At 47.7% G+C, this 23,712-nt stretch overlaps 1 protein-coding gene across 2 annotated transcripts in view; it reads right to left on the reverse strand.

Moving 5' to 3' along the window:
- The window catches only part of OSBP2 (oxysterol binding protein 2), a 130,080-nt gene that overhangs the window by 102,478 nt on the left and 3,890 nt on the right, over window positions 1-23,712 (reverse strand). For both annotated transcript variants that reach the window (XM_045826874.1, XM_045826873.1), the window contains exon 2: window positions 980-1,188. In XM_045826874.1, coding sequence (XP_045682830.1) covers window positions 980-1,188 — 209 coding nt within the window. The remainder of the gene's footprint in view (window positions 1-979; window positions 1,189-23,712) is intronic.

A 23,712-nucleotide genomic window follows, 5' to 3' on the forward strand; every position in this document is an offset into this window, starting at 1 on the left:
GCATCTCACACCCCATCTCGGGCATCTCACGGGGCGACCCCCGTGCAAAGCAGCTTGACAGGCGCTCAGGATCACAGATGCACCCTCGCCTGCACCCAGCAGCCCCACTTCCTGGGGCACACACTTCATTTGTACTTGTGCACCCATGACATGGATGGCGAGGTTACTCACTGCAGAGCAAAGAAACCCACGTGGTCATCAACAGGTCACAGATTAAACAAACCACGGGACATCCACACAGTGAAACAACTGCACGGTTGTAAAAACGAGGAGGAAGATTTTAGGTACTGATAGGGGAAAGTTCCAGGATATATTGTTAAATGGGGAAAAAAAGCAAAGTGGGGAACTGCATGTATTTTAAAATAAGTACCTGGTTAAATATATATGCAAAGACACAAGACACTGGCAGCTCTGGCTGCCCCCAGGTAGGAGGGTAGGGAGGGGGGCTAGAGGCAGAGACAAGGGGAGAAGCCGCTGCATATGCTTTTGAAGTCACTGGTTTATGAATCATACAAAGACATTATGCATTTTTAAAAAGAAATGTATTAAAGTAAAAAATGTCTTGCTCAGGACACAGGAGTGGACCACGCACCTGGGAGAAAGTCTGGCCCGAGGCACAGGTGCACAGCCCTGGGCTCCCACCCCTGACTGCTGCTTCTGGAGCCGACCCACTGCAGCACCTGAACGGTCTTCTCAAGTCCAGAAGATGGCTTCTTCCAAAGAAGGGGGCAATAGGCCTCAGCCACCACAAACATTTCCATCCTTAGAACTGCCAGCCATCCGGACCACATAAGCACCTCGAGGCTGAGGACCCACGGAGCCAAGTGGGAAGAACGAACACACACCTCGACCTTCCGAGGTTGGTCTGGGGTAAACTGGGTCTCCCGGTTGCCACCATCCCCCAAATGCTTTCAACTCCCACTCTCTCCACCAGACACATCAGACTGCACGTACACCCACTGCGCCAAGCGCTCACTACCTGAATGGCTGTTCATCATGCGGACAGCCTTGGCCTTGGCCAGCTCCAGGGCGGTGATCCACTGCTGCCGCTCCACCTCCGAGCTGGCCTTGAGGTGGTAGGTCCTTGCCCCACTGGTCAGCACGATACCGCAAGAATCCTCCGTGTCAAAGTGCGTGGTGGACAGGTTGATGGTGCCACGGCAGGTGTGGGCCATTTCACCATGATTTCTGTAGGATGCAAGAGAAGGAATGGGTTGAGGCTCCCAAACTCAATAGCTCCAGACTGAAGAAAGCCTCGGGGACCCTTGGAGCTGGGAGAGGCCCCAAGAGTCAGAGCTGGGAGATGATGACTGTTGGGACTGACTGGCAGAGACTTGCCAGTGGGCAGAGTGCCAGAGGGAGAAGGGCCTGCATTGTTGCCATGGGCAGGGCTTGCCTGCTGTGGTTCCAGCCCTTGCAGACATCCAGAGGTGGAGAAGGGCGACTGCCCGGGGTCCCGTTAGGTGGCACGGACCTCTAACTCCACCTCAGGCTCTTCCCACTAAGCCTTAGAACAACAGAGATGGGACAGGATAGAAACCTGCCCCTAAAGCTGAGATTAGAGGCCCCGAACTCCAGGGGACAACTCGACAGCATCCCCTGGTGGGGGTGACCTGGGAACCAAGATCTGTAGAGCCAGGACGCCACCACCCTCCTCTAGCTCCACAGCGAAGGCAAGGGCTGGGTCAACACATACTACCTTATGACAAGGGACTGGTGGCCCTCTGTTAGTTACAAAGTTATGGAGCTAATGGTACCAAAGGAAGGGGAAGTGGAGGTGACGAAAGTGGGGGCCACATACAATTGTGACCAGTGTCTGCAAACTGAGTTCCAACTCTCACGACTGCTTAACTCACTCTCCCTTAGAGACTCAAAGGGAATTCAGAACCCCCAAGACGTACTGAATCTCCTTCCATAGAGGGGGCTGGAAAAGGACACGCAACCGATCAGCATGTAACAGTGGCAGGGGCAGGAGCTCGCTTGGCAATTTTGCTGCCCTTTAATGCTCATTCATCTTGCATTTGACCAGCTGCTGCCTTTCTGACTCCCTCCTGCTTTGACATTCCTTAGAGAAGATGATGTAATTTGTACATGAAGAAAGGCCGAGTTCTTGGGTGCTGACATCTTCTGCTTGAAGGAAACTCATTCTAAGTTACAAAACAGTCAGTGCTAGGCATGCCGGTTGGAAGCCTATGGTTTTAGATTTAAGGACCTCTCAGGCTGGAGATTGTCGGGGGTTAAACAGGATCATAATTACCATATTTTTCCATGTATGATGCGCACCCTGGTTTTTGCGTGCATTATACATGGGATCATTATACCCATGATTATACCCACAGTATGTAACCATTATACCCATACATCATGCACATCCTTATTTTGCCCTCAAAAATTTCGGCCAAAAAGTGTGCGTTATACATGGCAAAAGACGGTAACCCAAAATGACAATGCGGCTTAGCTCACAAAAGCAGCAGGGTGGAGGCAGCGCTCTAGGCGAAGGGAAAAGCAGGCGCAAAGACTATGAGGCAGGAGGGCGTGTACAGCTTTCAAGGAAGAGAAAAAGTCTGCGTGGGGCCGGAGCACGGAGAATAAGACAGCAGGTGAGAAAAAGTGAAGCTGGAAAATGAGGCAGGGACCAAGTACAGTACCTTGCAGGCCACATGACCTACACAGATTTTTAACCCAAAACTAAAATAGTGGTCCTCCTGGGCCTCCTGCAGGAAAGAAACAAGGTTGACCCGGAGTTCCAGAAGCTCCCGAGGGCAACAGGATAAAAGTACTGCGCACTGGCAGTGGGAGATGGAAGCCGGGCCGCTGGGCGAAGGCAGGGCTGAGCTGGAAGATATCCAGCGGCTGCTGTATTGGATTACAACCCATCGTGAAGCTAAATATCCATGAGCCTGTACTGATATAATAATGGAAGGAATAAATACATGGGGAAGGAGGGACAGATCTTCCTTAATAAGATTGGATGGAATTATGGAAATAGAAAAATCACTAAATGTAATGTGGGATCCTGGATTGAATTATAAAATAGAGAAAAGACATTAATGGAAAAACTTATGAAAGTTTTATGAAACTATTACAAATGAAGTTTGTAATAGTATTACAACAATGTTCATTTCAACTGTACTTTGGTGGGGTAAGATGGTAACTTCAGGGGAAGCTAGATGGAGAGTATACGGGAACTCTGTACTATATCTGCGACTTTTCTGCGAGTCTGAGTTATTTCAAAATAAAAATAAAATTGCATGATGCCATCATTTCTTCCCAGGGTCACAGATGATAAGAAGTTTTGTAACCAGAACCTGCACTGCCCGGCCCTCAGGCTTAGCGACTGGGCTGGAGATATCCCCAATGTCACCGAAGGTCAAAGTCCCCAGCCCCCAGCCCCCAGCACAAAGCCTGGTTCTGGAGAGGGCTCTCCAAGGTGGAGGTTCTGTGTGTAAAAACCACTAGACCAAGAAGAGGAGAGTGGTGAGGGAGGCTCGGGGCGGGGCGGGGAGCGGGCAGAGCATTTCCCAGCCAAGACAAGCCTGAAAAACCAAAATGCAAAAATCCCTGAAGACAATCAATGCTCAGAGGATGAATCACTTGAGACGGAACAGAACTATCAGAATATAAAAAATAAATGTAAATAGGTTTAGGATTCTCCAAGAAGAAGGAATACCATCCAATAAAAGGAACAATATTTGTGAAACAAAAGCATATAAAAGATGAAGCGAGAACAGGTAGATATGAAAAAGTAACACAAGAATTTCAGAAAGTGAAGATACAGCAGAGAAGCTGGACCATCTGCCTAGTACCCAAATCTAAATTTAACTTGAACTCATTGTAATTAGAGCTACTTTTCATTTCAGGACTTGAGGAGCTTCATTTTTCAGCTTTATTTTTTGTTATTTGGAAGAGCTCATACAGAGGCAGTTGTGAATCTGGGTCTAAAGTCCCTTCAAAACAATCAAGTTTCAATGAACTTTCTCATCCTGGAATTTAGCTGTGCTCTTTTTTTTTTCCTTTCATTTAGATGTTTTGTGGCCAATCCATTCTCCACCAGTAGCCCAAGTGATATTTTTTGTCCTGTTTAGTCAAGTTTTTAAAAATTTCAATGGCTTCCAACTCAGTCCTGAAAGGGCCTCAAATTCAGGGACATATCTTAAAATTCAGGTTGCTTTTGGGAGTGGTGCACCCAAATGCACCCATGGTGCATTTAAAAGGGTCTGTTTCTCCCGCTTTGAGTTTTGGCTCAGGAAAGGCTCGCTCCAAAGGTCTACCTTCCAGAGCGACCCCAAACCTCTGTGGGTGGTAAAGTTCAGGCCCCACTCATGCACACTGTAAGGTGCAGTAGCAACGCCTCTCCCAGCGGGGGCCTTTGGAGGCACACAACTCAGAACTGTCTATTTTCACTGAGCCTGGGCAGCTTCAGTGGCCTCACCACCACAAGACAAACCAGGCACTAAGGCCAAGGGTTTGGCCATCTGTCCTTAATTTCTACGATGAGTTTCCTGGGGCTGGGGTGGCCTCCCGCAGCACCACTGTCCACAGTTATCGAATCCTCACCTGCTGGCCTCAATTCCTGTGCAACACGGCCTCAGACCAAGTCACCCATTTCAGCCAAGGAGGTGAACCAATGACTCCCGACTGGGGAATTCACTGGTCTCACCATGAGCGCTGCCATCACTCATGGGCAGCCAGTCTGATGGACAACGGAACAGCCTACTGAAGGCTTGGCTGAGGACCTGACTGGGGAGATGGCTTACAGGCTTGAGCTTCTATCCTCCAGGATGCAGTCGCCTTGAACTGACAACTGACATTTGTTGCCATGTCCCCTCTAACTGCAGCAGATCAGCCAGGAGTGGCCCTGCTCACCATCACACGTGGTAACCCCTTGCAGAGTTTGTACTTCCCATCCCCATGCACTTGGCCTCAGCTGGGTTAGGGGTTCTAGTTCCAGGCTGCGTGGTGGAATGCGACACAATAAGGCTTCCCACTGAATGGAAAGCTGAGTCTACCACCTGGCCACCTTTCGCTCCTCATATCAGGGAGGAACAGATCAAAAAGAGAGGGACTATACTGCTGGGGTCACTTTAGCTAATTGCCATGAAGAATCAGGTTAGTGGCACATCAGGGGAAGGGAGAAGAATGTCTGGATAGAGCCCAGGGGCTTCCCTGGGTCATCTCTTAATACTTCCATGTCTGGTAATGGCTGTTAATGGGAAGGCAACAGGGAACTCAGACCCCTCAGGGCAAACGGCACAGACCAGCCAGGGAGCTCAGGCAGAGTGAACAGGATCTAGAATAGGAGGCTAAGAAGGGGGATGGTGAATATCAATTACAGCATCAGGACCAGCCACACAGCAGAGAATGAATGAGCTTGTTTCACAACCTTTTTGCTTCAGTTCCCAGGTGACTGAAGCTAGACACCAGGAAGGGGACTCTGTCACTGACTAGGGCTTGCACCTGTCATCTCAGAGAAGGACTAAAGATGACTTCTTCTCAGGAGAATGTAAGTCCCCACATCACAGTGGGAGAGCTGACACCATGGCAGGGTGTGGTGGACCTAAACCGCGCACGGTCTGCGAGTGTTGGACACAAACCTTGTGTGCCTTCTCAGATTCCCTCAGCTGCATCCTTCTCTATTTCTCTCGGTTGGTGCCTTTTCCTCACCCAGTGGTCCCTCCACTTCTGGACTTGCATGAAATGCCAGACTGAGAAATGGGGGATGGAAGTGGATGGGGAAGACAAATCCCCCCTCTGCTCTTCCCTCCGCGGACTGCTCGGAGGTATGCTTTCTCCTTACACGCCTTCTAGAGAAGTTCACGCCCCGGAGCTGTGCGCGGTGTCTCTGCAGCTCCCTGAAGTGGCGTCGGCAAGGTCATGCACCGTGCTACGTGTCCCTTTTCTCTCTCCTCTGCTTCACTTTCCATTTCGTTTCGTTTCAACGCTCTGGGATTGCATCTCCCAAGTAAAGTGAGCTCTTTAATCTTTGCCTTGGGCTATGTTTTCTAGAGAACCTTCAGAGAATGTTCATGGACCAAGAGAAAAAAAAAGAGAAAGACAGGGCAGCAAATTTGAAACCAGACACATGGGAAGGCAAAAGCTATTAATCTGGGGCAAGGCACATGGCCCGTGTGTGACTTTCATTCAACGGCAGCTCCAGCTGACTCTGAGTCACTTCGTAAATATCCCCACCACCAGCTTCCAAATTCTAATTCAGCAAGTACTTCCTGTGGGCTACTATATAAAGAAACTGGAGAAAGCATAGATATTAAGATAAATCAGACACATTTTGAGGCTTCAAGGAACGATTCATCTTGTGAAACAGACAGGCCTATAAATTGCAAGCTACCATTTAATAAACAGAGGGAAATAAATTCAAAATAAAGGACGTGTTCACTATGAAAATTTATTGAGCTATCTACCCTTATAATTTACCACTTTGCTGTATGTATGTCACCCATATGCAATATGTTCTATGTTATATACCTATCAGCTGTCCATGAAATGTTGGCTTTAAACACAAACTCAAAATGAAAGAATGAGCTGTCGGTGACAGGAGCTCCGGGAACAGAATGACTGTTCTGTCCCAGAGGGACTGGGCGGGTACACTGGGCAAACAACGGGCAGACTCTGCCCGGCAAAGACTAGGAGGGCCCAGCCAACCCACAGCAGTGCGTTGGGGGAACGTGGCTCTGGAAAAGCCAGGAGATCCAGAGCAGCTGAGGCGAGGGTCCAGCCATGGCCGGAATGATGGTGGGTGTTGTAAATTAAACTGCATCCTCCAAGAAGATATGTTGAAGTCCTAGCCCCCCAGTACCTGTGGATGTGACCTAATTTAGAAATAGGGTCTTTGAAGATATGAACAAGTTAATGTGAGGTCAGTCACTAGGGTAGACCCTAATCCAGTGTGACTGTTGTCCTTATAAGAAGAGGAAGAGACAGACACAGGGAAATGCCACGTGACAATGGAGGCGGAGGTGGGAGTGAGCATCTACAAATCAAGGGGCACCAGGGGCTACTGACAAATGCCACAAGCCAGGAAGCGCTGCGGACACCTTGATTTTGGACGTCTAGCCTCCAGGACTGTGAAACAATAAATTTCTGTTGTTTTAAGCCACCCAGTGTATGGCGTCTTTTCCCCGCCTTTTATTGAATGTACTGGGGCAACACTGATTACTGAAATTATACAGGTTTCAGGCGCACAATTCCACAATATCTTGCTTTCTAACAAGAGCCCTAGGGCATGACACAATGGCTCAACAGGTGAATGGAGGAATGACCTTCTGGAACCTCACATGCAGCTGGGCTGGTTTATTCCCACATGCCAATCATGGGCTGCACTTGAACTTTCCACAGAGTTCCCACCCAGAACATTCAGCTAATGTGGCACCCACATGGTTCCTCTCATTACTGGAACAGCCGTGCCCCAGAACGGTCCATCCCGCTTGGACTTTTGCCCTCATGTCATACCACAGAGGCTAGAGAACCAAAAACGGCCCGCAGCAAAGATTCCAGGGATTCAGGTTGTTCCACTGACATGCATCACACAAGACTTAAATGGGACAGCAAGTTAAGAGGGCAGCAAGCAGGATAAGAGGGATCCATTGCCACGGCAGGAACTGTGACATAGGAGCAAGCTTCTGCAGCCATCGGCTCCAAGAGTCCATGGCTCCCTGCACTAATGTCTGCAGTTTATCCCATCACAGCAGAGGGGACCCTGCCTGTCAGCCCCCAGCTGCTCCTCCACCCTCCCAGGGACACAGGCTTAGCTTCTCTTAAGATACATGGAGATGTTCTTCAGTTACTTCAGTTACTCTTTGAGCCTCTCCTGGATAAGATTAAAGTTTCTCTCAGGTACTCCCCAAACCAATGCACCTGGGCCTGCACCGCTTACTGCCAGCCCACAGCAGGGACCTGGAGAACAAAAATCTACTTTGCACCAGCATGAAGGAACCCAGCGCTATCTAAGCCAGGTCCCAGCAGCAGTTTGGGGGGTAGGAAGCTGCCTCAACCTGACAGCTCAGCCTTTCTGCCAACACTAGCCAGAGTCGTTTCTACTGTGTGCAGCTGAGTCCTGGCCGAGGCACCTCCCCAGAGGCCACGCCACCTGGGAACGGACATCCTAGAATGACTGCAGACAGGGTTTGCTGTTTGCTGCTGAGGATCACAAAAGCCAATCCTGGCCATTGGCAGAGGTTTTTAAACCTGGATCTAGAGATACAAAATGGTATGTTCAGGAAACACAAATTACAGACTTGGAGAGATATTCACAATATATATAGCCAACAAAGAACTTGTATCAAGGAAATACAGAGAACTCCGAAAATCAGTAAGGAAAAAAGCTAACAACATAATTTCAAAATGGGCAAAAGACTTGAACAGGCACTTCATAAGAGAGGATAGATACCCTCTTCAGTTATTAATAAACACAGATTGCCCTATGATCCAGCAATTCCACCCCCACCAACCTCCCATCAGGAATGTACATCTGGCTACCAAAAGACATGCATGAAATGTCTGCAGCACCCTCCCTAACAGCCACAAACTGAAAACAGCCCACATGTCTGTCCACGCTAGAATGACTAAACAAATGGTGGTTTATCCATTTGGTGCTTTCCAAATGGCGGGCCATTATACAGCAATGACAATAAATGCATTAGAATTACACACAACAAATAACTGAGAAGAACCTCTCGAACACAATGTTGAGCAAAAGAAGCCAGACACAAACAGAGCGTATTGCGTGATTCCACGTACAGAAAGCACAAACACAGGCAAAACTGAGCACTGAGGGGAAGTCAAGACAGCAGTTATCCTTGGGGGGACAGCTCCTGGGGTCTCCCGGGAGGCTGGTCATGTTTCGTTTCTTTGGGGGGGCGGTGGTTTTTCCATGTGTTCATTTTGTGAGCACGCTCTGAGCTGTGCATTTCCTTGCCTCCTTTTCGCTATGCATATTGTACTTTATTAAAGGTTCATATTGAAAAGAACAGGGATGAGGAGAATTCCTTCCTGGCAGTGGTGGCAGTAGCAATGACTGGTTTTCAGGGGTAGCAGAGGTAGGGGTGCCTGTGTGACATCAATGTCCAGTGCTTGGGTGGCAGTGTCTCTCCAGAATGATTCTGTGACATGACCTCAGTCATGGCTCTGGCTTCCCAGCCTGCCTTGTTCTCACCTCTCCTCTGAGAGCTCCGTTCTCTTGCCTTTTGGGGGATCCTGTGAGCTCCTGACAAGCCTCCCAGTAACATTGTTTTTTTTGGCTTAATATACCCGAGCTGGTTTTCTGTTGTTGTTGACTAAGAACCTGCTGGTACACACAGGCGGCGGCTGTAGAAGGGACGTCAGAGGCAGGGAGGGCAGTGAAGAAGGTCGTACAAGAGACACAGGCAAGAGAAGCAGCAGTTTTCAGCTCTTCTACCTCTGAGGCCACAGGAATGCTGTTGGGATCCTTCTGGGTCTCAGTTTATTCAGTCTAACTAGGGCATCCTGGCGGCTTACCTTAGAAGTGCCTCACGTGAATTAATAACCCTTTAAGATGCGATAAGAAAGGTAGGAAGGTTACCTCTCTGTTCCAGATGCAGAGGCTGAGGCTAGGGGATGTGGGCAGCTCACTGGAGGTCCCAAGGGGGGACCAGGCTACTAGGAGCCAGTCCCACCCACCCACCCCACCAGGCTGCTTGGACTTGCCCCCCAGGTTTCACTTGTCCCCTCAGAGCCGGCTGAAAGGCACCATTCAGAAAACGCTCAGCATCCAAAGCGGCCCGTCAAACACAAGCATCTACTGTGCAGTGTTTGCTTCTGGGGACGGGACTGTTACTGCGAGACCTGACACCATTTTATTTTGCCTCTGGCCTCATTCTTTACCACTTAAAGCTTCCCTTGAGGAATGTCAAATAAAAGCTGTTATACATTCTGCAGGAAGGATTATTCTAATGCAATCTTTAAAATTTTTTAAAAAGAGGCTTGAGAGCCATTCTCCGGTTACTGAAGTGCATGTCACCTCATTTTTCGCACACGCGGCCCCACAGACAGTCCAGCCCAGCATCCCCGCCAGCACGCCTCACATCCAGGCAACGTTTCACTTTGCGTCGGCGTCGGTCACAAACATGGCTCTCGTGACCCTCACCAGGGCTTATAAGTGGGCAACACAACCACTGATGTGTTCGGCAAATACTTACCAAACATATTCTATACGGCAGGCACTTGTGGGGGGGAAATTAATGCCTCATTGTGGAGCCAAGAAAGGGTGGGGGAGACCAGGAAAAGGTAAATCTTGTGTCCTGATCCACTGAAATGGTAAACGACAAAGCCAGAAATGGAACTTGGTTTCTTCGCCACCAGCACAGGGCTCTTTCCGTGGAGAATACTGGGGTATTGATCCAGAAAATATGTCTTGCTTTACTTGGTCATTGCATTTGCCATGAGACACAGAGCTAGAACTTACGTTCCATGAGACACAGACCAGGCCTGTCTTTTCCCTGCCCAGCCAAGAGCTGACACGGGGTGACAGCTCTGAGACGATGAGCTGGCTGCATGAATTAACACATCAGTGCTACACGAGCAGTGGAGCAAACCCAGGGACATGACCCCACCGCCCCACAAAGTTCTGCTGACCTCACACGCTGAAGGCACAATAACAGGGTAATATTCCTCACTAAATCCATTAACATTCCTCACTAAAAAGTCATTAGATGCTTTTTGCGGTTCCATCAAAGTATCAGAATGCCATGCACCACCCAGCAACACGAAGGGTGGTTGGTTCTATGGTTAAGTGGAAAGCTTGTCACAGAATATTAGGCAAATGCTTCAGATTTCAAGTTTAGACGAAAAGGTCACGTCAAAGCAGAAAATGTAGGAACATGCTACCCTTCCAGCCAACACAATGATAACCAACAACATACTTCCCAGTTATTAAAGTTTTAAATGGTGAGGTTTGTCTGCCTCAGGTCTCACCTTCGGACTTCACCAGGCAGAATTCCAAGCCCTCTCCGGCACCCCTCCCCAACCTCTCACGTGCATCCCCTTTGCTGCGGCTGCCCTGCTCGGCTCTCGCTGGCTAAGGGTCGTCTCCTGCCTGGGCAATACCCACAGCCGAGAGGTTCCTGCATCTTGCCCAGCCCCTGCTAATCCACTCCCATGCTACACTGTTTTCTAAAACTTCACTCTGACTCCTGTCAACACGCTGCTTTAAACCCTCCAACTTCTCTTTGCTTTCCTTGGGATGAAGTCCTCACTCCTGAGTAAGATTTACCAGTTCTTTCTGGGCTAGCTCCTCCCTGCCCCTTGCTTCCAATCCAGCCTGCTAGCCCCCTGGCCTGAAATGCAACTTCTTTCAAGAAACTTTTCTTATGGGCCCTGCTATCTCCCTCAGCTCTGCAGGCTTCCTCCCTGACAGTTCTTACCAGATCAATGTTCTCATCAGTGCTTTATCCTTCTGGTGCAGGGGCGGTAGTAGTCTCATTCACTGCTGTATCTCCAGAATCTAGCACGTATTGGTCACGTAGTTTGTGCTCAGTAAATATTTGTTAAATGAATCAACTTAGCTCTCACCACCTTTAATTTCATCACAAAAACCACTGGCCAGAGTCACTAGCAAGGTCAGTAATAACACTAAAGTCAAGAGAAATGTTCTCCGGCATGACTGGCTGTGCAGGAACTAAGAGGATTTGACCAGCACGCCAGGGAGGACGGTTTTATACACGGACTGAACAAACAAGTAAATATATTGAGGATAATTGGAGCCAGATCTCTTACTGTCAGAGTCTGCAGTTGGAAATACAGAAGGAGAAGGTTAGAAAAAACCAAAAGGTATCTGTGAAAAGAACCCAGAAGAAATGATGTCCCAGTAATGATGAACACACCTAGCACCCAGATTTTGGCTTCTAGATACCACTGTCCCCTAAACGGAACCACGGCTCATTGTAGAAAAGGCAGATTCCAGTACAAGAAGAACAAGGAATATTTTGTTGTGCCAAAAAGTAAGGAAGTGTTCAAAGAGTAACGGGGAATGTGAAAAATGACACAGGAGGCTGTTTAAAAGGACTCCTCCTGGACAAAGCTGGGACAGCTTGAGAATCAAAATAAGTTAACAGTTACAGCTAGTAATGCATTGAATAAGACAGAAATCCATGAGTTCATACTGACATAAATAAATTACATAAATAAGTTCCTTAGAGTACAATGTTTATTAATAAATGTAAAAGGAATGCTGTTACTAGAAACTCTCCATTTGGCATCCATCATAACAATAGCTAATTCAGGAAAGAACCACCAAAGGATGCTACAACCAAGTGGGTGAAGATTTGTTAATGAACAGGGTTTAACATAGCCTCAAAGTGTCTCCCCATAAAAATGCTTTCTAATTACTTATGAAGAATTACAAAATTAATTAACTTCACAGTGGAGAAATCTGGCAAACAGCATCCTAACCCAACGATAAAAGTTCCATCACCAGTGGTAGAACGAAGCAACATCAGAAGCCGCCTGAGACGGACGATACAGCCTGTGGTGTTCCTGCCACAGACGCAGGGCCGAGTCTAAACAGAAAGGAAGGCCAGGCAAGCCCAGGTCAAGTCACGTTCTACAAAGTGACTGGCTTGTATTCATCAAAAATGTCCAGGTCATGAATGACAAGAAAAATGGAAGAACTATTCCAGACTGAAACTAAACTGGCACAACCACCAAATGTAATCTATGATCCTGGATTGGATCTTGTACATATACAGGGTATTATTGGGACGACTGGCAAAATAGGAACGGGGTTTGTGGATTAGATGATAGCATAATATCAATGCCTGTACTTTGGATGTGCATAGATGATGCCCTTGTTTTAAGGAATATACACGGAAGTATTAAGTGATAATGAGCATCATGTCTGAAACTCACTATTAAATATTTTTTAAAATACATGCATAAGTATGTAGAAAGAATAAGGTACGTATAGTATAATAACAGCTGGGGGATCTGAAGGTAGAGTACATAGGAGTTCTTTGTACTATTCTTGTGACTTTCCTCTAAACTTGAAATAATTTCAAATAAAACAAAAGATTTATTTTTTAAAACCTGAGAGGAAATAGGAACAATTACAATGAATAGAGATTATTTGGATCCTAATTTCTAGAAACTGTAAAAAACAAAAATTTAAATCAATGGGAAAAATTTTAATATCGACTGACTGCATGTTTGATAATGTTAAGGAATTGGTAAAATTTCAGGGACAGTAATGCTGTTTTTTAAAAGCCTTCATATGTAAAGAGATACATACTAAAATATAAATATTATTGTTAAAATGACTTCTAATTGGTTTTAGAGGGGGAAAGAGGAAGGGATGGAGGGAGGGAGAGGGAGAAAGAAACAGATTTGTTGTTTCACTTACTTGCACGTTCATTGATTCTTGTATGTGCCCTGAGTGGGATTCACACCCGCAACCTTGGCGTATCAGGACGATGCTCTAACCAGCTGAGCTACTCAGCAAGGGCCTAAAATTATTTTTTTTAAATTCAGTTATTAAAATTAAAGCTATCTGAGATTTGCTTCAAATTAAGCGAGGTGGGGAGGCCACACACTGACCCTACGGTGAGACTTGTCGATACTGGGTGACGGGGACATGGGGGTCATTACACCAACATCCCTACTTGAAAATTTCCATAAGAAAAAAACCCAAAATCTATTTAAGACCCAAGGTATTGTAAATTCTTCCCCGTGCAGAGCAAGGGCCAAGAGCAGTGCTGAATGGCTCTGGTGACTGAGGGGACTTCTCCAGTCCCAGCGGGCCGGCGCAGGGACGAGGCCAAGCACCCTGGGAAAAGGAGGAAGGATAGCAGGGCCCTAGGCACACGGCCGGATCTACTTCCAACGGGGCTGTAGGCCTGCAAATCCAAATTCTCCTGCACAGAACAATTCAGGATTCTTGAACAGATTTTTTTTTTTTAATCATCACACAACCTCTATAGCTGCAGCCACAATCCACAGGATGTTCCGGCAACCTAGATTCTCCCTTTTACAAGTGAGCTGTTAAAAACCCAGCAGCACAAAAATATACCCCCAAAGAATACTACACTAAGCCAAGGAGGTTCTAAAAAAGAAACCCAGTTACCAAGCCAAGCAAAAGACTGAAATGCTATGAATTAGAGGTTCATTAAGGAAACATCTGAGTCAAAATTTAACACACCAAGGCCAGTTACAAATCTAAATGCACAGACTGCGAGTTTAGAGATCTGATAGCGAGACATGGAATTCATTCAGGAATTCTACTTTTTCTCTTCATGGCCGTCAGTATTATAGGCGCTGATATTAATACTAGATGAAATAATCTTACATAAAAGTGACTCCCACCACATTGCAACTGAAGCAGAAATGACAGCTCAACTCCTGTCAAAATGTGACAGCAGCCTGCAAACCTGAAAGTCTCACGTCATGGGGAGTGCCTAACTCCCAGAACAGAGCCTGTGTTTAAAAGAACCATCATTGCTGCTTGGGCAGGCACTGGGTTCAGATCAGTGAACAAGACAGACAAGCTCTGGGCGTCCATGGGGCAGGAACTCTCTTGGGCCTCCACAGCACCCAACAAGAGTGTGTGACCTTCTGTGTCCCCTCCACCATTTGGACTGAATGAGGGTAGGGCCCTGGCAACAGAGGGGCGTCTCCCCACGACAAGGATCCTGAACTCCAGAAGGATAGCCCACAGCCTGGCTACCCCCCAACAGAGGCCTCAGATACGCCTTCCTCATCCTCTGGCAAATCCAGCCTTACTTCCTGCGGTTAAACAGGAGGTTTTCACTAGTTGGGCAATCACTACTAGCAAAACCCTTACATTCAAAACATCCCTTTCACCTGTGAAACAGTTTGCCAAGTACTTCTTCACGGTTTGTTTCAAACAACAAAGCAGGGCTATTTACAGATAAGGAAAGTGGGGGTCACAGAGGTTCGGAGCCTTCCTCCCACACTGGGCAGGGCTGACCAGTGTAACCAACAGGATATGGTGAAAATAAGAGTGTGACTTTAAGGGTAGCTCAGAATAGACACTGTGGTTCTTGCTTGCCCTCTCTTGCATCGTTCCCCCTGGGAAAAGCCCGCTGCCATGTAGAGAGGACACTCCAGCAGCCCTCTGGAGAGGTCCACGAAGTGAGGGGCCGGGCCTCCTGCCAACAACCAGATCACTTTGTGAGGCAGGTGGGGGAGCCACCTTGGAGTGGAGCCTCTGGCCCCAGTCAAGCCTCCAGATGAGCACAGCTTCCATGAAACATCCTGAGCCAGAGTCACCCCAATTAGCCACCCACTCGTGCATCCCTGACCCATGGAAACTCTGAGATGTCTATTACTGTTTTAAGCCGCTAAATTTTGAGATGATTTGTTAGGTAGCAATAGATGATACACAGGGACACTGAGCCAGTCTCTCCAAAGAGGAAGAGTGTAGCCATATGGAAGGGGTAAGTCCAGCTGTGTGCGACAGGGAAACATCCCAGTAAGGACAGCTGTTGCCTGGAAACCCATCTCAGCTCAACAAAGGAAGAATTTGCTAACATTCCGAGTTGTCTAAGACACACCAGCTTGTCGTGGCAGATAAAGATTTGCTCAGGGGCTGGTGCTAATGGGGCAGAGATGCTATAGGAAGAAGTCATTGAACAGAGAGCTGGTCGGACTAGATGACCTTGAAGTTCATTTCCTACCTAGAGAGTCTCCCACCACCACACTGTGCAACTTAAGCAGGGGCCCGGAGAACCTCGCTCGTCAGCCCCCCAGGCACTGAAGACACGTCTGTGCCATGTGTGGGCAGCTAACAGTTACTGAGCACTGATTTTCACGTGTGCTGAGCCTCCTGGGAGGAAATAGATGACACGTGAGTGACTTGTCCTGCCCTGAAGCTGCTTTACATGCACATAAATGACATAGTGCCACCAAGTACAACCTAGGGCAGCAAGGGGAAGGGAAGCCGGAGGGCTGCAGCCCGAAGGCAGAGATAACGTCTGCAAGGCGGGTCATGAGGCACTCGGGAGAGACAAGGCACTACAGGAATCTTCTCAGAGGTTAAGAATGCCTTACACCATCTCCAGGAGGCGAAGACTCAAGCTGACGGGCAAAATACATGCAAACTTAGGAGAACTGCAGGCCCCAGAAGAAGAAAATCACTTCTGTGCCTGCATCTAGCAAAATAATTTCATTTTCTAAAACTGGAGGATTCTAGGCAGGCACCTTTCTTGGCATAACATGTGAACAACTCAGCAAAAGGTGGGGCCCCCACTCAGTCTGCTTGCAAGTGTCCCGAGACTGGAAACTGGAATACATCATGTAGCTCTGTTCCCATGCTCCCCTGGGGCTCAGGTGCAAGAGGCCTGGGCCAAATCCATTAGTGACAGCAGGAAAAAAAGGGATGGAAGCACCTGGATGCTTCCAGCAACTCCTAACTGCTTCCAAAGCCTGTGGCCCCAGGGACAAGACAGCCAGTGAACATCTGGGCTGGCAAAAGCATCCCCAACTCTTTCTCTGCCAGGTCAGCCACCAGCTTCCCAGACATCTGGGCTCTTAGCTCCAAGCCATTAAGTCAATAGACATTTCCTGAGCATTTCAACGTGCCAAGCCCATGCCAGGTATAGATCATCTATGACAGGGGTCCCCCAACATCCCCGCCCCCGCACCGGGCCACAGAGAAGGAGGTGAGCTTGAATGTATTGTGCCCAACACCATCCCCCTACCCCCAGTCCATGGAAAAACTGTCTTCCTCGAAAGCAGTCCCTTGTGCCAAAACGGTTGAGGGCCGCTGGTCTGTGACATCTAATCTCTCCCCCCACTTCTTCCACTTGGTACCCCATCACGTTCTCATGAAGCTGGGGCTAGAAGGCACCCAAGATCACCTAATCCAGCCATGCTACCTCACAGATGAGGACGAGATCGCTGGAAGGAAGGTCAGAGCCTGGAACAGACTGGCGCATTTTGCCCAATTCTTAACACCCTCCCTGAATTAAAATCCTATGTCTGTCCATACCCTGTGCCATGGAACTTTGCAGAATCACCCGCTAGAATGGGGTGTGAGCATGTTTCCACCTCACTGATGTATCGGAGAGAGCCATGTGCCTTGAAACAGCCAGTGGAATGTGGCCCAGAGTGAGGCTGTGCAGGCTCGAGGCAGGGTGCTGTGGGCAGCAGCCACCTCCTGCCACATGGCCCAAGGAGAGAAACAGAAACAAGACTGGACTACAAGAGAGGAGAACAAGAAGAGACGCAGACATGAGAAGTGAAAAAAAAACAAACAAACACAACAACAACAGTGCAAACAGCTGGGCAAGCTTTGTAAAACTCTTCTGTGGTCTCACAAGAGAATCTTTCACCCTTCCTGCCCGAGTTGCTCTGGAAGGTTTTTGCCACTTGCAACCAAAAAAGCCTAAAAAAAAAAATCAAGACAACTGTCGACCTAATTTCTGGGTTCAATATGGCCCATGTTGTTGATTCAGAGGGTAAAAATTACTAGGAAACATTTTTAGTTCAATTCTTGGTCCGGCAATTAAGACAGTACTGTACTGCTGAAAACGTGGTCTCTGGTTCAGTTCTGGCCCACGCACGTCCACCTTATTCTTCTGAGATGCTCACTCTAAAGTCAGCCAGCCACCAGGAGCTCATGTGGGCAGAGCTCACGGAGAAGCCCTGGGGCTCTATGGAGAAAGAGAGATGCTCCGCCGGCCTCCAGATGGGCCGGCTCCTGCCAACTCCACTCCCACCATCTGACTGCAGCCCCATGAGAGGGCCTGACCCAGAACTGTCCAGCCAACCCCCTTCTGAATTCCCAACCAACAGAAACTGCAAGCAATAATAAAATCTTTGTTGTTTTAAGCCTCGCAGTTATACAACAATAGATAACTGACCAACCTAGTGCACATGGGCAGCTGATCTTGCCAACTGTTGGAGCGTTTGGCAAGCATCTGATCATAAAGGGACAAAACGAGCTTCTCATGAAGCCTCCCGAGCCAATACTCTTGCTGCATGGTCACATGCAGAGCCAATCCTGAAGAAAGGTGAGCCAGGCAGGGGATCTCCTGAAGAAAGGTAACAGGTGGGGCGCCAAGAATGAGGGAAGGCTCCCCCAACACCCCAGCCAACAAGGAGTGCACACCCAGATCATAATACACAAGAGTGTCAGAGGAAGGATGGTTCTACCAGCCCAGCTCATTGCAGGGGAGTCCAGGTAGGTCCATGCCGAGGTGACCTGGAAGTAAGACTGCCCTGCTAGGATGCCTGCCGCGATGAGAAGGGGTTCTCCTGGGTGAGGGGATGGCAGGTGCAGAGATCTGGAGGGGAGAGGGAAAGGCACGTGGTTTGCCGAGGGGCAATAAGGTGAGTTGGGCAGAAGAAGGACAAAGCCCGGGGAAGAGGGGTGAGGAGGAGAAATGAGAGAGGGGCCTGACTGAGAAGGGCAGAGAGTGGTGAGCCCAGGGAAGCCACACACCATATTTTAGGAAGACAGCACCTACTGCTGCTTCAAAGGACAACACTATCTGGCAGCTCCCTATGCAAGCTCAGCAATGCCATCTGCCCTCTTCTTGGTTTAGGCAGTGGCCCAGCGATGCAGATCAAATGGTGTGAGTCAAGACTGTTAAATCGGTATTAAATGCACAGGGCTATGGCTGAGCATGTGATGAGGTGTCAAGGAGTGAAGCTAAGTGATCAAAACTCTGAGAACTCTTAAAAATGGAAACAGACTCAGGGAAGAGTCACACTTCAAAGAAAAAAAGCATGCAGCACCCAGCATGACCTCAGAACTCACTGACAGTTTGCTTCATGTATGTGATTAAAGCCACATCTCTGCATGGCGACACCTGCTATGTGATTCACCACACATCAAGCTGCCAATTTCAATTTTGTCCAGAGTGTTTCTTACCATCTCTTCCTCCCCACATGTCAGTATCGAGTAGTTGTCCAGGAAACAGGCCCAATCTCCTCCATTTCTGTATGACGTAAGTACATTAAGGAACCTCACACCCTTTTTGCAGACCTGGCTTTCTTTCTTGACACAGTTTGCCAACTACATCCCAGAAGACTACTCGAGGTATGAAAGCCACATACTTGAATACCCAGCTCCCTGGGGGCTGCCCCACAGCACGTGGCCTAGACCTGCTGGCCTTTTACTGCATGGCCAGGATGGATGTAGACTTCCCTCTTCCTGTTCTTCCTCCTCTTCCCCTCCGCTTCTTCCTCCTCCATGGTGTGGTTTGATGATGGTATGCAGGTCTATCTCCCACACTGCCTTGTACATTGTCGGTCCTCAATAAATGATTCAACCAAGGCTGGTATATTCTCACTGTCACAATGTTCCAGACTGCTCAGCAGGCCCCAAGCTTGGAGTAACAGACTCTCCCTAAAGAAGGGGCCAGGGTCAGTAGCAGCTGGAGAACTCACACCAGACATCCTACCAAAGTCACAAGAGTACCTTCAGATGAAGGAGGTCCATGTGGCAAGTATATCCCAGTCATATGCAAAAACAAAGCCACCAAAAGCCTTGGGGCCGTGGCTGGGCCCCAACTGGCCTTAGCTCAGCTGGTTAGAGCATCACCTGGGTAAATGAAGGTTACAGATTTAATCCCTGGTCAATGCACATACAAGAATCAACCAATGAATGCATAATTAGATAGAAGAATGAATCAATGTCCCCCCCCCCAAAAGTAAATTAAAAAAAAAGCCTTGGGGAAGGTATGTATCAGAAAAGTATCTCTGAAGCAATAAACCAACCACATGGTCAGAGGCTCCGCAGAGAAGGCCCTTGGCACACAGAGCAGCAGACCCCTCGGTGGCTTAGACGTTCTGCAAAGCCGGCATGTGCTTTATCCGATAGGAAACTAGAAGCCACTCTGCCACCTAAAGCCACGTGTAAGCGCTCATCTCTTACACTTGAATCACGGTGAAGACTGGCCCTGACTGCTATCACTGAAATCTGCAAAGAGGAAGATCAGACCTGGGCAGGAAAGAATTAATACAGCAGGCCTCACACTGCTCATCCTTTGAAAGGCCTGTGTCCAAGGCTGGCCCTTGGCTGGAGTCCGGGAGTCTGGATTTGGAGAGTACTCCCCTTCCCTAACTGGTAAGGGTGGCTGACTGCACCTAACTGCTTGTACAACGTGGACCATGCTGAACACCTGCTTTCCTTCTGGGAGTCTGAACTTTGGCAACGTGCCTGAGGGTGCCCATGTGACCAGCCCCCAGGGAAAACCCTGGGCACTGAATGTCTAACAATCATCCCTGGTGGGCAACATTTCACATGTGTTGTCACAACTTGTTGCTGGAGGAATTAGTGTCTCCTCTGTGACTATAATGGCCAAGGACCCCTGGAAGCCAGCACCTTCCCTTTGCTAATTGAGCTTTACTGCCATAAGGCACAGCTGTGAGCACAACTTAATGAGTGAGTCCTGGAGTCCTAGTGGCCATCGAACCTGGAGTTAGTCTCAGAGACCTCGACACAGGACCCCAGCGGGGAGTCTCCACAATGTGTGGTGGGTAGTCACCTCGGCACAGACTAAGTCGGGAGGCTTTTTGAGTCCTGATGCTGCTCGTGAGCTCCCACTTCTTCCTCCATTTGACAGAAAAATAAGGAAGAGCCTGCACTCCTCACCAAAGCTGCAAACTAAAAATCACTTTGACACCTGCAGAGAATCCCATCGATGTGAGGGCCTATGAGCCAGTTGGATCTAACACAGAGTGGAGGCCTCACCTCTGATCCGTGGCCTGCTTCCCACAGGGTCTTGAATACTTCACGTGTGCAAGGCAAACCATCAAGCACACATGAAACCACTTAAAGAGTTATGTGATTGTGATTTTAAAAGCCCCTTTAAAAGCTTTACCTTTGCTCCCCATTCCTCCAGCCACTACCGCACTTTCAAAAGGACATCATTCCAGGTATATACAGACAACTCGTGCAACTCCACGTAAACACAAAGGAGGACCACAGATATGGGGTATTGTTTCACGGAGAAGGCTATTCCAACACATTCAGACTCTGTCAACATAAAATACCCAGATAATCTGCATTTTTATAACTGTCACTTTTTCAGCCCTCCTGGCTTAAGCCAGCAATCTCCAATTAATCTTCCCCCATCTTACCTCAGCAAACGAGTTTTGGAAATTGAGAACATTAAGAAAATGCAAACTTGCACTAATATCCTTGGCTTTCTGAAATCCCCCAGAATCACAGGCAACTCGCGTTCACTCACTCAACCATTCAGACTAGCCAAGCTACTGAGGGCTTATCAGCAGCAAAGCACCATGCCAGGCTCTATGCTGAATACAAAGGTGCCATGGACTGGGCCATGGTGTCCCTTTGATGCAGAGCTGTCTGCAGAGATGCCCACATCCACTCCCTGTCAACTCCCAGTGGTCCCTGGATCGGTCAGGGGCCAATGCAGGTATTTCAAATGGGAGAAATCCAAATGGGAGAAAACCAGGGAACTGCTAACCCAGGGCATGGAACTACTGAAAGAGAATCCTGGAAGAGACGAAGCAACTCCAGGGCCATTGGTAGGGAGCAGGCACCATGGGGGGTTGTCCTGTCCAGGGCAGAAGCTGGGACGCCAGTTTAGCAGAAGGAGGGCCTGAACCATGATGTGGCACTGGGAATGGAGAGGAGGGACCAAAGGAGAGAGACGAAGCAGGGTGTGTCGATTCCATCTGATGTGGGATGAGGAAGGGAGGAGGCAGCAAGAATGACTCAGAGGTTTTCAGCTATTCATAGAAAGAAAAGTTAGGAGGAGGAGCAGGTTTTGTGGAGGAAATTACAATTTGTCACTAGACCTTGCTAAGAACATTGTTTTCCATTGTGCTCCTCCAAAACACGCTGCTAGTCCACTCAAGACCTCTTGTGCTATATGCTAATAAACTTCAAACAAATGTTTATATGTTATCAACCTGTGAGCTCTTTTTCAGCCTCCTAATGGTTTCATGGTATAAAAGACTGAATGAGATTCCAAATTAAAGCTGAATCCAATATAATAAGCCCCTTCTAGGGGGGAGACCCCAACGTCAACGTTTTCAGGGACACGTTGCACCTGAATAGTCCTTCTCCATCTCCGCCCTTCAAGGATTACCTGCAGCGACGTTGAATCAACCCCATTCCCTGGGGCCCAGTCCCCAGGAGGGGCTGCCTTTGAGAGTCAGCCTCCCGGAGCAATGAGTACATGACCCGTCCTAGAGGCGAAGATGTCTTGGTGTGACATCTTCTGTTACCTAGCCAACACCCCAGAAAGGGTCCAGGTCACCAAATGTTCAGTGGCCTTCCTTACCCAGAGGACTGTCCAAATGTACTTTCACTTGGCTGAAGCCTTCTTTCTTCGAGACCCAGACTAGTTTCTCTGAGGCCTTCCTTGCTAACTGGCTTAGCCATTCCCACCCATAGGTCAATCTGAACAACAAATTAATTAAAAACAAATGTTTCTGTTTGAAATATTTTCCTGGTGAACAAATGTCATGTAGATTGTCACCAAACAGGCAACTGGCATACAACAAAATAGAATTTTGCTTAACTGAATCACTTTTGTCATTAATGTGGATAAAGCTAATGCCTGGCACACTATCTCCTAAAGGACTCGCCGATGCCAAACACCTTTGGAACCCCATCATTTATGGTTTTTTCCCTAATTTCATGTAACTGTGAAATTTCATGTTTCAAGTATTTTAATTATTTTAATTTCATGAAATATTTTAATTTCATGTTTCCTGTGAGATCAGAACCGGGGAATGAATTTTTTAATGTGAACTAACACCTCCCTCCACCCCCCCCCAAAAAAAAAGAAAACTGAGCACAAAACCATATTCTCCTTTTTGGGACCCAAATAGATGTGTGATTAAGAATGCCACGCAATAGGATAAGAACCTCATCTCCTATATTTATTTATGTTCCTACTACATTGTTAGAAAGAAAGAAAAGCCTGCTAACAATTACCCAAACTTCCCAGAAATTCTTTCTATATGTGACGATATTTACCAAAAGCATTTTTCATTCCTGATAATATAAATGTTACTAAGCCCAGCTGTTCAGCATTATGTATTTTCTCCCTTAGAATAAGCTTAAGTGAACAAATGAGCTTCTCCAGCAAAATCCAGGGCAGAAGTACCCTAGGAAGCCACTGTTAATGGAGAAAGTCTAACCCAACCCTCCCGTGGTTTTTCTATTAAGGTAAAAATAATAGGAACTGACATGCAGGTCAAGACTGTGAGATGCCATAGTATACCCATTTGATTCAAGTCAATGCTGATAATATCAAGTTCTGCAAAGAATATATATCCACAAAATCTCTTATTAATTGCAGGGGGGAGTATAAATTGGTACAAACATTTTGGAAAACGGTTTGGCAAATGTGAGGCGAACATTCATATTGTCTACGTTCCAGCGATTTCACCCAAGGGAAATTCCTTCATGTGTCCAAGAAATTTCGTAGTCACCCACCAAGAGGAAAATGAATAAATAAGAAGTGGTACACTCACATTCTCAACTGCTACAAAGCAATTAGAATAAGTCCCCCAAAATCATATGCTGTAAAACACCCTTTTTAATGAAGTTAAAGATAGTTGCAATGAAAAATATGGTGTTTTGGAACGGCATGTAGATGAAATAAACCTAAATATGAAGGAAAGAAAGGGGCCAGTGACTAGAACTTGAGATGAAGATGGGGGCAGGTCGGAGGATGGGATGGGGGAGGGAGTACAAGAAATATGTGCCCACATTTTCTCCAAACACCAGGCTTC

Source organism: Phyllostomus hastatus, unplaced genomic scaffold (assembly GCF_019186645.2).
Source record: "Phyllostomus hastatus isolate PE091 unplaced genomic scaffold, TTU_PhHast_1.1 phas_scaffold_760, whole genome shotgun sequence".
Classification (NCBI taxonomy): Eukaryota; Metazoa; Chordata; class Mammalia; order Chiroptera; family Phyllostomidae; genus Phyllostomus; species Phyllostomus hastatus.